A 13,976-nucleotide genomic window follows, 5' to 3' on the forward strand; every position below is an offset into this window, starting at 1 on the left:
TTGTAGCTGTGTTTGTATTTTTTTTTTACTGTAATAGCTGCATGTGCTTAACGTTTGCCTTGGCTGTGTTATGGGCATGGAGTGTGCAGTGGGGTCTCACACACCCCTGACATTTGTGCCCTGCCCTAGGTTGTGACAGGGTTCTCAGTTCTTGTGGTTGGTATTTTGCATTTAACACTTCATAGCTGCTTTAAGAGCCCACAAGCAAAGTGTTGAAAAGGAGGTTGCTTTCAGATCTGATGGGTTCCTCAAAGTTCTCCCATTACTGCAGAAATCAGAAATCCCATGAGGATTCTGTCTCTTCCATCCAGCATTGCTGAGTTTCTCACTTTTCTCATGGATTCCTTGCCCTCTCCCCTGGTTTCTCACTGCTTCTGGTTGTGAAAATTAATTGTGGCTCTTGAGCACCTTTAAAGAAGAGTGAGGAAAGACAGGAACACTTTTCACCAGCCCAGGTTACTCCAAGCCCCATCCAACCTGGCCTTGTACATGTCCAGGGATGGGGCAGCCACAACTGGGCAACTGTGCCAGGGTCTCACCACCCTCACAGAGGAAAATTTCTTCCTAATATCCAATGTAAACCTGCTCTCTTTCAATTTAATGGCATTTTTTTTTCCTATCACTGCATACTCTTATGAAGAGTCCTTCTCCAGCTTTCCTGCAGGCCCTTTCAGGTGGGGACAGTGACACCTCATTGTGTCTCATCTGTGATGAAGGAACCTGTATGTTGAAAACAGATTGGGCTGGGAGAGACTGGTGTGGTCTTGGAATGCCTCTCTTAACAGGACATTGTGTTTTTTGATCCATTTGTGTTGGAAGTTTATATTTGCAGTGCTGTATTTTCACTCTGCACATCCCAGGGCAGGGTTGTCTTCCACACCTCAGTTGTCTCTTCTTTTCTTGCAGATGAAGAAGAAGCTCTGAACTCTATTATGAAGGATTTGGCAGCTTTGGGCAAGTGTGGGGGTCTGCTGGACAACAACAGGAATAAAACCAGTGTCCACTCCAACAAACAGGTATGGCAAACTCCAGCAGACCACAGACGTGGGTGTGGTGCTTGCCATGCTGGCAGAGTTTAAATGTTAGAACTGAAGTTAACAAGTTCTTAGCACATCAGAAATACCATAATTTTACCAAGTTACAGGGTTTATGACCTCTCTTTTTGGAGAGCTGAAAAGAATTTACAGGTGTTCCTATATCACAGAGGAGCAGAGTAATGCCCCAAATTATTCACAAATATAACAACTGAGCCTGGAACTGGGATTTGAGTCCCACCTCAAGGTACTTCTAGCTCTTGTTTAGCTCTGAAAGTTGCAGAACTTGTTTCAGGCTGTGCAGCTCTAGCACTTGGGTAAGTCAATTGTTTTCTATTGACAGCATTAATGAAATACAATATTTGTTATCTGCACATTTTACTTCAGATATCTGAAGGACAGACTGCCAATTCTGAGCTGTAGACACCCAGGCTCTTTGGGGAGGAATAATGTCATTCTTACATAAAGTGTTTAATTAGTAGTTACTGCTGTTTATCTTTATGCTCCTAAACCCAAAAGTTTTGGCCATTCAGAGTTGTTTTGGTGAGCAGAAAACTTTGTCCCTTGAGCAATGTCAGAAATTATTTGCTGACATTGATACAATAGCTGAAGTGGATTTAATCACATGTTTGTGTATGGAACAAATATTATGTTAACATGAAAGTTGTGAAGAAAGAATTCAGTTGTCAAAATAGCAAGAGAAGAAGATAAGGACAACGGGGAAGCTGCTGGAAGCATGGCAGCAAATCCACTTGGAATTCCACCTCTAGTGCTGGGGTTTAGAACGAGCTTGCAGTCAACTCTGCAACTGCTGGATGCCAAGTGAGGGAGAAAACAAGTTGTCATTTACTGTTGTCATGCACTTTTTAGTGGCACTTGTGCTACAAAGAAAGAAGTCTGGGTGCAGGGAGGAAGAATCCCTTCCCAAGTCCCTCTGGACTTCCCAGCCTCATGCAGACGAAAACACATGCGCACGTCTCCGTTCAAAGCGTGTCCTGGCGGCAGCAGCTGCCCGAGCTGAATCACTGGGTTTGTGCTCGGCTCAGGCTGAAATAAGTCCAAGATGTTTACAGAGCTGACCAGAGGAGCTCAGGGCTGGCTCCCTGCAGCTGCAGGCAGAGCAGAAAACCCAACGAAGCTTTGGGTGGCTGCAAGGGCAATGTCTTGTGCGCAGTGATGGGTGGGGACTGCGTGGAGCCAGCTTGAGTTGCTTTCAGGGTGGCAAAGCTTTTCAGGCTCTTCTTAAAACATTTGTTTTGCACAGTGGGGGAAGATCCCTGCTGTCGTTTTTGATACCTGGGCTGTTAATGCAGCACCTGCTCAGAAAACCAGATAATTAGCTGAAAATAAGAAAAATTATAGTTTTTATTGATTGAGTTCTTATCTGAATAAAGTTGGCATCTTGCAGTCAAATTCACACCCACAGCCTGTCCACTCTGCATCTTCATTTATAAATCATTAATGGAGGTATGCTGTGTTCTGATATCACCTTTAGATTAGTTGGCTGTGAGTTGTTTAATTTTATTGCATTTTTATTATATATTTTAGTATATATATTTATTATAGGAATCAAACTTTCCCTCTTATTAGATCACTGCTTGGAGGAACACTTCCTCCTTTATGATTTTTCTTTTTATCTAGAAATATAGAATCCTTAGCTGCATGCTCAGTGTTGCTCAGAGCTCTGTGATGGAGGAGATGAGGAAGCTCAGGATCCCTCTCTGCTCACACATCCAGAGCTGAGGGTTCAGACCAGAGCCCCAGGAGATGGAGGGCGTTGGAGGATGCTGAGTTGGGCTGGCTGGAACACGTCTGGCCTGCAGCACAGCAGGAGGCGAGTTTGGGAGGTGGGGAGTGGCCGGAGGAGGTGGAATTAGTGGGGACTTGGTTCATGGTTGTAACTCAGTTTGATCAGCTTGTTTGGGTCACTTTTGGGTTGTTTTGTAGGACAGAAATTGATGTGGGGGAGAGATTGATTGTTATTGTGCCTGTGATTTGTTCTTCCTTTGGTTCCTGGTTTTCCCTTTTTGATGTTTATTTTTGCCTGTAATTAGTTTGGGTGGTTGGGCTGAAGGATGCCCTGCACAGTTTTCTTTCTTGGAGGGGGAATGAGGCACAGGGGTAATCTAGTGATAAAGTGTCCTCTTGGTCATCTCATTGTTTGTGTTTCTCATGAGACCCTGCAGCAACCTGCTCACGTTGAACTGGTTGGGTTTGGGAGTTCAGTTAGTAAATTAATGAAATAATATTTCTTTTTTGTGGAAAAATGTTTTTTCTGAGGCTTGGGAATCCTTTAGTTGGTGTTCCAAATTTCCTCTGAAAGACAGAGTTCACAACAAGAATGTGTTGGCTAACCAGCCAGTTCTCTGTGGCTTGCAGCAGTATTTTAGTACACAGAGAAACAAAACCAAAGTGCTATCTCATTCCTGTCTCCTGGAGGGCTTCCTTAGTGCTCTCTTGACACAAGTTAAAATTTGAATCCTGCCAGTTTGTATTCCTGGTAGGCCTGGGCCACACAAGAAAACAGCTTGTGATGGGGCATTCTCCAAAATCTTTCTTTCCCAAAATATCAATAGTTTTGCTTCAGTTCATCTTAAGAAATTAACATCCTTTTGGCAAATTCCATAAAAATCTTTCTTTTCTTAGTTTTCTTTCCTCAGAAATGAATTTAGGGTGAAGGCTGTGTTTCTGGATGTGCAATACCTCATTGCAGAACACGCTGGAAATCAGAATAGTGTGGATGGTTTGAATTGCCCAGGCAGCAGATGTGATGGCTGAACTGGATTCTCCTGAGTCCTGGTCAGGTGTGGCAGCCACTACATTGTCCTGCCTCTCTGCCTTCTGGCAATTACAGGGACAGGCATCTTTTCCTGCCTCATGTGGGTTAAAGTGAAGCTGTTCTTTGGGAACAGAGAGATTGTTCTGACATTACTCCTAGTGCAGCTTCTGCACTGGAATTCCTCTTTTACTCCTTTAGTCACTGTGTTATTCCTTGTGCATCCTGTGGCATGGCTGGAAGGAGTCCTTTCAGGCTATCTCTTGGGCTGAACAAGGGAGTTTGCTCATAGAAATGTCTCTGAAGAGGGGGAGAAAGAAACAGGAGAATGAAGATCTGTGTTGTGTTCATTAAGGAAAAAGATGAGTGGAGTAAGAAGGGAAACCCTGAATAATTAGGAAATCCTGAACAAAGGGATGGAGGGAGAGAAGAGCAATTAAATTAGCATTTATTTTGTATCTATTTATGTGCACATCCATTCATTTCTATAAATAGCACTTGGCAACTGGCAGTATGAAGCTGTTTGTCAGTGGCCCTCTGTCACAGCCAGTGACAGCCAGCAGTTCCTCTGCCACCTTAATCACCATGGCAAGTTCTCCCACGGCAATTAAATATTTGTAGGAAATGTTTCTCTGTGTACATCATATGTCAGACTGTCCCAAAAGTTGTCCTTTTAGCAAATTACCTCTGGACTCTTCTCTTTGGCAAGCTGGATGCAAGACTTGCTCATAACTCCAATAAAGTACAGCTCATTTTGTAGGGCTCTCTCTGTGGGTCTTTGAACAGTCTCAAACAGGAGTTTGGTTTTATCACCTGTATTGCATTTTGGGGATGTGATGTGGATGGGCAAAGATGGGAGTCTCTATGAAGGGATCTGTAGGGCTTTCCCCACCTGGGGAGCAGAAATAAGGGGCCAAGGGGGAACATCACTTGGCTGGAGACGGCCAAGGCAGCAGAGTCCCAAGGACTTAAAAGGCTTTTCCATGTTTGTGTGTGGAGCTGCCTTGGGTGTGAAGAGGGTGATACCAGTGAGAAATCCAGCTGGGAAAAAAGCTATTCCCTGCCAGGTGGGTGGTTTTAGATAAATGTTTTGAAGCCTGTGATTTCTGCTGCAGTCTGAAACAAGTGTCTATAACAGGCAGCAGTGAACTTCCTAAACATCATCTTTCCACTGTCCTCTGAGCTGCTGGAATCCCTTTCAGAGGGGAAAAAAGCTGCAAAGATCCAGAAGGACTGGGGTACATTGTGCCTTCTGCCCCTGAAATGAGAAGGGGGCAATGCCAGAGCAGCTCCTTTCTGTCTGATTGCTGAACAAGCTGGCGTGCGTGGGGGTTGTGTGCAGATACTTCCCAATGACGTGGATTAGTCATCTCCTGCTGCGGTCTGGGGCTGTGCTCCAGCTGTCTGGCGTGCAAGGAACGAGCAGGGCTGATGCAAACAACCTGCACCTTGGGGAGGTGGAGGAGTCCCCTCAGCCTGGCCCTGTGGTGCTGAATGCTCTCAGCCAGAGCCAGGAGTTGAGGAGGAATCCCACTGCTCGGTGGCCCTGTACAAAGGGAGTAACTTGAGCGCTCATGCTTGGTGGCTCCGCGGGGTTCTCTCATTGTTTCCTAATCGAGCACGTAGAAAATGAGAGAAGTGAAAACAATCCCTCTGATCACCCTGTGGCATGCAAAAGTGGGTGTATTTTGTTGCCCCTGTATTACCCAGGAGGGGAACTGGGGCAGAATAAGTGCCTGAGGTCTCATAGGTGGATGTAAGCAAGGAATGAGCAGCACCATGGGGCATAGGAGGTCCCTTGAGATGACTTTTTTTTTTTTTTTTTTTTTGCCCTTCTTGACCACAGAAGGGTTAATGCTGAAGTCAGAGGCTTTGTCCCAGTTGGTTTGTGAGGCAGCTGTAGATTTGGGTGGAAGAAATGCTCTGAAGGCCCCATCCTTGTGGTGTCTCAGTATGGGCACAGCTGGTTAGATTTGATGGGAGCAGATCTAAAGCAAGCCACAGAAGTGGGGTCTGTGCAAAGCACTGTTTCTGATGGTAAGCTGAGTTTAGGAGAGGAGAGGACATGATGGGGGGAATCCTTGAATTTGTGCTAGTCTGGGATTTTTCTAGAGTGGCAGTTTTAGTTGTTTCAGTGACACAGGCATGGAGGTGCAGGGCTGCTCCTCTTCTGCCTCTGCCATTAGACAGCTTCTGCACAGGCTCAGCTTGGACCTGTATCCCAATCTGAGCAACCCGCTGGCTGTTCAGCAGTGGGTGAGGGTGCTCAGCATCTTCTGCTCCTCCAGAGCCACTTCCATTTTAGGACTAACTGCTTGTTTTCTTGCTCTCTGTGTGCTTTTATTACAAACAGCAGTCAGCTCTTCAGGGATCTCTGTACAAAATCATGATTCACCTCGTTTGGAAACACTTTTTCCGTTTTTTTTCCAACGTTTTCCTTAATCTAAACCAGCACACAAGGCTGTTGCTCCAGCTCTGAGGGCCGAACTTGGCCAAGCCTGCTGGGGTATGTGGTCCCCAGCCAAGAGGCAGAAGCAGTTGCCCCTTTTCTCCCCAAATTCTCTCTCTGAAGCTTGGCAGTTTTGGTCTTTTTCTCTGTGAAATCAGAAGTTCTGAGGAAAGAGCCAAAAATACCTCAAGGAAAACCTGGAAAGATGGTGCTGGGTTTGTGGCCACAGCAGTGGCTTTGCTCTTTCCTCTTGGAGCAATATGGCAACAAGGAGTGCAATCCTGTGTGAGTGCAGGGCTGGAGGAAATGCTGTGGGGGATTTTGGAGCAGGAATCCTCACAGAAGCAGAGGAATGGCTGTGGCACTGTGGGGTATTTTGGAGCAGGAATCCTCACAGAAAAGGAGGGAATGGCTGTGACGTTGTGGGGTATTTTGGGGCAGGAATTCTCTCAGAAGCAGAGGAATGGCTGAGGTACTGTGGGGTATTTTGGGGCAGGAATTCTCGCAGAAGCAGAGGAATGGCTGTGGCATTGTAGGGTGTTTTAGGGCAGGAATTCTCTCAGAAGCAGAGGAATGGCTGTGGCACTGTGTAGGGTATTTTGGAGCAGGAATTCTCTCAGAAGCAGAGGAATGGCTGTGGCATTGTAGGGTGTTTTAGGGCAGGAATTCTCTCAGAAGCAGAGGAATGGCTGTGGCACTGTGTAGGGTATTTTGGAGCAGGAATCTCGCAGAAGCAGAGGAATGGCTGTGGCACTGTGTAGGGTATTTTGAAGCAGGAATTCTCGCAGAAGCAGAGGAATGGCTGTGGCACTGTGTAGGGTATTTTGGAGCAGGAATTCTCGCAGAAGCAGAGGAATGGCTGTGGCATTTCCTGCCGGGGCTGTCGCTGTGCTGTTTGTCTCACAGCGGGGCCTGCAGGCGCCGGCCAGGCCTGGGCCGCTCCGTGCCCGTGGAAACAGAGGCAGAACTGCTCAGAGACACAGCCCAGGGGACAAACACCCACCTTCTGTGCTTCCCTGCCCCTCATCTGCTGCAGGGAGTGAATCACAGAATGGTCTGGCTGGGTTTTAAAGGCCAGGCTGTCTGCTCTGGGTAGGGACATCTGTCACTAGAGCAGGTTGCTCAATCCAGCCTGGCCTTGAGCACTGGCAGGGGTGGGGCATCCACAGCTTTTTTGGGCAACCTGTTCCAGTGGCTCATCAACCCAATGGTAGAAAATTTCTTCCTTATATCCAACTTCAATCTAGTCTCTTGCTGTTGAAAACTGTTGCTTTCATCCAGTCACTACAGAACCTGGTAAAAAGTCTCTCTCCATCCTTTAAAGCCCCTTTTATATCTTGAACTGTTGCAATAAGGTCTCCATGGAGCCTTTTCCTGGTTTTTTTTCTTCATACCCTTTACCAAAACTCCTCCTGCTTTTGTGCCTCAGTTTCCTTTGCTTGCTCCATTATAGTTTGAACTCTCACAGTGCTGATGAAAATATTGTTTAAATGCTCTGCCAGAGCTCAGGGTTTAAGGCTGGTACCTGTGACTGTCCTTACCCCTCTCCTGCACTGTATTTGACACAATCCTTTGGGTAGCTCAGCTTGTTCTCCTGCACCCACTAAGGACCTCTTCATTGAAGGAGAGCAGGGCTGCCCTTGACCTCATGTGACACCTGATGGCAGGGACAGTGAATATTCCAACTTGGATTGTGCAAGGAGTCACATTTCTCACAGAATTGCACGAGTAGGACCCAGCAGCCTCCACTGCCCATCCCTCTTCCACCTCACCATTTGCATTCTGTGTTGAGTTCCTGGTGCAGGTGCTGGTCCTGCATTCCCCCTGGTTGTTCATTTGAGGTGCTGGGTGCAGACTCACAGGAGGTTCTGCTCCAGCACTTGGCAGTGCCCCAGGCTCCCTGTGTAATCTTAAACCAGTTGCTGCAAACCAGACTTCCATGGGTGTAAAAAATCACAGCCTGCTCCAACATTTAGGAAGTGCTTTGCATCCCCTGAGATTTCCTAGTACTTTGGGCACTGCCCACTCTTTTTTTTCCTCTTTATAAAAGGAAAAAAGTATTTGTTGCTGATAGCAGTGATGAATTCAGCTTAAGCTGTGGGTCAAAAACATGAGCAAGCCAAGCGAAGCCTGAAAAATTAAGCAGTAATCAACTTCTCAGACTGATAAATATGATTTTATCCTTCTTCCAAATGCTTGCAAGCTAAAGGTCTTGGTTTCTTTGAGGGAGGCAAGAGGTTATTGTGTTTTATATTGAAGAAAAATGTTATCTAATTAAGAAATGAAGTAGGTTTTCATTTCCCTGTTGCAGCCCATGTGTTTGTAGCTCTGCTCAGAAGCAGAGCAGTGTGGGGCAGCTGGCGTCCTTCAGCTGGCACCGGGCCATGGCACATCAGCTTTGTTGTTGATGTAGAAGAAAAGGATGCAGCAGGGTCGTGGCTCATTTTTTTTCATTTTCTTCTCTCTCTGGAGCTTTAGACGAGTGTTCTGACATTTTCCAGCCATAAGCTGTTTTTCAAAACTTGTTTGTCTGTGAAATCTGTGCTGCTCAGCACAGCCAGGCAGCGTGTGCTACATCCCAGCTCAGTGCAGTGTTCAGGGCTGTGCTGAAAGTGAAACCTGTGTTTTGAAAGGTTTCCTGCAGTGAGGCCAGAGCTATGTGAGCTCTTCCCCTTCCACGTCCTGCTCTTTTGTTAGGAGAAACCTCGAAAGTTCCTTGCCTTGATTTTTTTTTTTTTTTTTTTCTTTCTTTAGAGAAGGATTTTGTGGTGTTGGCCAGTGTGAGTTTACTGACTTTAATTTTTTGCCAGCATCCAGGAGGGATGAACCAGCTAGACCTGCTCGGAGAGGCATGTGCAAATAAAAATTGGCGTGAAAGAGCCTCTATCTTTTTATTTTTTTTTTTTTTTTTTTTCCAGCACAGGTAAATCAAGGTGGCAATCCCACCTGTATTTGCCTGTCTCCCCAGAATGATTTGAACCTTCAGCATGAGGTTGGTTATGGTCATCTCTTCTCCTTTTGAATTTTGGACTGGTTTAGAATTAATCTGGTATTTTTACATGGTGAGCCTGGTTCTGGAAATGAACCTGGAGATTGTCCAGACTTTGTGGGTCTGGAGAACTGGCTTTAGCCACTGAGGTGATGTAAGTTTAGCCCAGCCTGGAGTGCCCCATTGGTGACTGTCCCAGCACTGGTTCTTCCCAGCCCTTCTGGAAACACAGAAAATGCCATGAGCAGAGATAACAAGAATGAGTTTTGGGTGATCCAGCATGTTTACCCTGAATCCACTAAAGCTTTTCAACAGAATTGCCTCCAGCCTTGAGTTACTGAATTTCAGTGGGTGTTTGCAGAGCTTGAGGAGCTGTCAGTTTAAAAACAAACCGGAGGGCACCAGTCCAGCTCACTTTCCTTGTTAGAAACAAAGCTGTTCCAGTGCAGCTCTGCTTTCCCTCTGAGAGGATGGAAAGTGTGCCTTCACACACTGTCAGCCCAGGCCCAGAGATAAGTGCTGTGCTCAGGAAGGGCTGTCACCCTCCCAGCTGGGAGTTATCCCTGGGAGAGCAGGACCGAGCCCTCCCTGGGGCTACACCTCGCAGGGAGGTGGCCAGCACTTCTCTCTGCATGGCAAGAGAGCTGTTGGAGGAGGCTGGTGGGCACTGTGGGTGGGAAATGCTGGTTAAGTGGACTGACTAGACCTGGTCTGGGAAGTAAAGAGGGTTTTGATCTGTGTTGGAGACCGTCGGAAAGTCCTGGAATGATCTAAGGGATGCTTGGCTCAGGCTTGGTCTGAGGAGCTGAAGGGATGAAAAAGCTCCTTGTGGTCTTGATTGCTGCTAAATATGCACAAATAGATGATGGGAGAAGTGGTTTTTACTGGTCCCTGCACAGCTGTGTGCCCAGTGTGCCTGTGAGTCCACTGGCTCTTCTTTGGGCAAATTTTGTGGTTTCTCTTGAGGTGAGCAATGGGTCAGTTCAGGGTGGGCATTTGCTGTGCATTGGGCCTGATACACTTTACATTTTGTAGGTCTCCACAAAATAGCAGCCAGTCTTCAACCATCCTAGCACTGTTGGCTTAAAAATTTCAGACTCTCCCCACTTCCATTAGAGAATGCTTGCTTTTACTTCTTAATTCTTCACTCTAAATCTTCTTGTGTTCTAGTAAATATCCTCTGAGGTTTGTTTTTTGAGGTTCCAACAGAAAAGTACAGGGGTAAAACCCTGGGAAGCACTGAAGGTGGACAGGCATCAGATACTTGCCATATTGACATCTTTGCTAATAGTGCCTTGATCCCAAGTGAGTTTAGGACTATTTACCACCTTATGAATGCATTTTTTTAAAACTAAGTTATATAAACGAGTGTCATCTTGCTTACAGAAGAACTTATCTTTTGACAAGCACATTCCTCAACAATGTGGAGTGTCCCCAAAGGCTGTGATTCTATCAAGCAGCTTGGTCTAAATAAACCAGATGCCTTACAGAGTTAGGAGAGTCTCCCTGAGAACTCCTGTCAGCTTTGGGTCTTTGAGTCAGTCCAGGATGCAGTTTGGCACCTCACCATTCTGTTTTCTCTTGCAGCAGCGAAGTGTCAGGATCAAGTTTGAATATGAAGGAGAGAAAAGGTAGGTACCTTGTCCAGTCCCTGTGAATATGGGGAGAAATTACCTTTTTCACCCAACACTGTCTGGCTGACTTCAGCCAGCTGCTGCTGAGCTCACAGCAGGATTCATTCCCCCAAAATCAGCTGCACTTTTCTGTGCCAGAGCCCTGCCTGGTCATCCCATTTGCTACAAGAAGCTCCTGGGATTTGCATGCAGGCAAAATGGTTCCAAGCTGGAAGCCATGAAATGTCTCTTTTACCAGTGACATTGGGTGCATGCTTGGATCCTTTTCTCTTGTTAATTCTTGAGCCCTGCTGAACCACAGTGGAGCTGGAACTCTACAGAAATGTGTCCTTTGATTAGCAGTCCATGACACTTACTTAAGATAACCAGATTTTGGGCATGGCTCCCATAAAAATAGGGCTGGGAGTTAAAGCTTGTCCGCCCTTCCCTGCTTGACATTTTCATGGAATCACCTCTGCTTGGTGACTGTGACAGGGCAGGACACAGCCTGATGGTCCAAGGTGCATGTTAAAGCCAAAGAAAATTTAAGTAGTGTTGTTCAAGGGTTAGATTGTACTTGCTGTGAATACCTACAGAAGTGCTGCATGTGGTGGTACAGGAGAGTCACAGGATGCCAAACTGCATTGTCCCCACTTCCAGCCCTCCTCCCATTCAGAGCCTCTTGCTGAAAATAGAGATGATAAATCACTGACCATTGCCTGATCTGGGTTTTCTCCAGTGGAGCACTGCTGGACTTTTTTTTCACCTGACCTCACATTAGAGAGAGGAGCTGTACAAGGATTTTTGGTAGATATTCTTGCAGGGTAGTCAGGTCCCCTCTTGGCACAGCAGAGGAGCAGCATTTCTGTGAGTGTAAAAGCAAGGAGCAGTCTTTATGCTTTGTGATGGAATACAAGTCCTTTCTTTTGTACTGTCAGTCAAATCCCAGTGTGCTTCCACTAAACTGAGGCTGTTGTATTTGTTTGTGTATACAGGATTATCCAGTTTCCAAGATCAGTCAAATTCAAGGAGGTGGTGCAGAAGGTCACAGATGCTTTTGGACAGACGATGGACTTGGTCTCTGTGAACAATGAGGTACTCTTCTCCTTACTGCTCAGGGGCAGCTTTGGGCTGCCTGGTGCCAGCTTCAGAATTGAGCACTGGTTTGTTCTGAAGGCCCTGATTTTCTGTTTTACTTGGAGGTGAAGAAAAATAACCTTGTTTTGTGGTTCCCAGCTAGTTGAGTGCACAAGAGCTGTTGTCTGGAAATAGCTCAGATGGATTCTCAGAATCCAAGCTGGGATTTTCCTTTGTCAAAATTATTTCAAGTAAGGCCTGTTACACAGGAACATTGTCTTTTCCCCAGAACAAAAGATCCCCTTCACTCCATCAGGGATGTGAAGGCAATTGCAGGAGCATGAAGTGCAGAGCAGGAGGGACAGTGCCGCTCACACAGTGTTCTTTTATCTAGCCCTGACTTTGTCTCACCCAAACCTCCCCAGCACATTCTTGTGGCTGGCTCTGCAGTGAAATGTGCATGGCTGAACGTCCCTGCAGCAGCTCCTGTGGCCACATGAAAGCAGCCAAGAAACCCTCCCTGTGCAATCCTTGCATTTTAAGGCTTGAAGATCTTTCTCCTCCATCATTCATCACACAGGCCTCTGTGGTTTTGCCACTTTCTCTTTGAGTCCAGCACTGAGTGTGAAAGGAGGGTCCTGCTAGAGCTGTGGCAGCTGTTTTGGTGTGCTCAGTGTTTTCTTGAGGCAGCTGGAGCCACTGGGTTCTCAGGGTGGGTTTGGCTTTGGGAAGGAGGAGAGTGCCAAATGGAAAAGAGGTGGGCTTTTAAACACAGATCCTTTTGGATCTGCCCTGGCAGTTGTCTTGTTTGAGTATTAATTGCAGATGACCTGCAGCCTTTGATTAAAGTATGAATGGAGAGAGAGGTCCTGAGGAACTCTATTTTTTTTTTTCCCCACCCCATTTATTATTTTATCCCTTCTGTTTCAATAAAGATTTGCTCCACAAAGAAAGTTCCTATTCTTTTACAATAGGTACCCCATGATACCAAAGTGTCCACTGGGTTTTGACTTTGAATGCAGTCAGGTTTCTAATCTTGGGCATTTTCTTTGACAGCCCTCTGGGAAAAGCCTGCCATTGAATTCTCCAGGAATGACTCATTTCATTCCAGGTTTCTTCCCACTGGAAGAGGATTTCTTTCCAACAACAGCAAACAGAAGCTTAAATAATGCATCTTATCCCATGTTAGAGACTGTCTCTCTGGGCATGTGCACAGCACATAGCAGGGCCATGAGCAGGCCTTTGGGTACTCCTGATTTCTTAGGCTGGGGATGACTTTCAGTGCTTTGTTTTCCTATACATAAAAATTCCACCTCGTGAGAACCCACAGCTCTGGGAAGATGCCTGAGGAGTAGTAACTCAGGGTTGTTGTTGTGGAAACACTGTAAACAGACAAGAGGGATCTTACACATAGCCTACGTGTCCATGAGGTGACACCCCAGCATCTGGCTCCTGGGTTGGGGTTTTGGGTGTCATGACTGCAAGTTTCAGGGGGACCATGACCACAGACTCATTGCAGTTAAATATTTCAGCCTGTCTTTATGCCCCAGGGGAGCTGTGCAGTAATTCTTTGCTGCCATCAGCCATCTCTCTGCCTTTGGCACTTTGTAGACCAAATTTACACTGAGGTCAGTCACTCCTGCAGAATCTCACTGAGTGACAGTCCCTGTCCTGGTGGAGGAGGAGTTCTGAAGCCAGGATCAGTGAGATGACCATGCCAGCTGGGTGGAGCAGGGGCACACATGAATCACATCCTGGTGGGACCACGGATCAGAATCAGCAGGCTGGGGCTGCTGTAGATAAGAGCAGGGCCTGGCCCTGGGTGTCCCCCATGGGGCATGTCTGTGTTAGTGCTAGGCTGGGCTCATCTTTCTGAGGAGTGGGACAGCAAAGCCAGGCCTGGCCAGGGAGCAGCACAGACACCAGCTTGTGATGTGACCTTGGGCAGACGTTCACTGAACCTCCATGTGCCACCATTTCTCTTCTGACCTCCTGTTGTCTCCTCCAAGGCTGCCCCTCAGCATCATTCTGGGAGCTT

At 46.6% G+C, this 13,976-nt stretch overlaps 1 protein-coding gene across 5 annotated transcripts in view; it reads left to right on the top strand.

The window, feature by feature from the left end:
- LOC130249972 (mitogen-activated protein kinase kinase kinase 3-like) overlaps positions 1-13,976 on the top strand; it is a 75,377-nt gene that overhangs the window by 32,650 nt on the left and 28,751 nt on the right. For 4 of the 5 annotated variants that reach the window (XM_056485161.1, XM_056485163.1, XM_056485162.1 and 1 more), the window contains exons 3-5: positions 907-1,016; positions 10,836-10,879; positions 11,857-11,956. In XM_056485161.1, coding sequence (XP_056341136.1) covers positions 907-1,016; positions 10,836-10,879; positions 11,857-11,956 — 254 coding nt within the window. The remainder of the gene's footprint in view (positions 1-906; positions 1,017-10,835; positions 10,880-11,856; positions 11,957-13,976) is intronic. The other variant, XM_056485166.1, reaches the window with a different exon arrangement.

Source organism: Oenanthe melanoleuca, chromosome 2 (assembly GCF_029582105.1).
Source record: "Oenanthe melanoleuca isolate GR-GAL-2019-014 chromosome 2, OMel1.0, whole genome shotgun sequence".
Lineage (NCBI taxonomy): Eukaryota > Metazoa > Chordata > Aves > Passeriformes > Muscicapidae > Oenanthe > Oenanthe melanoleuca.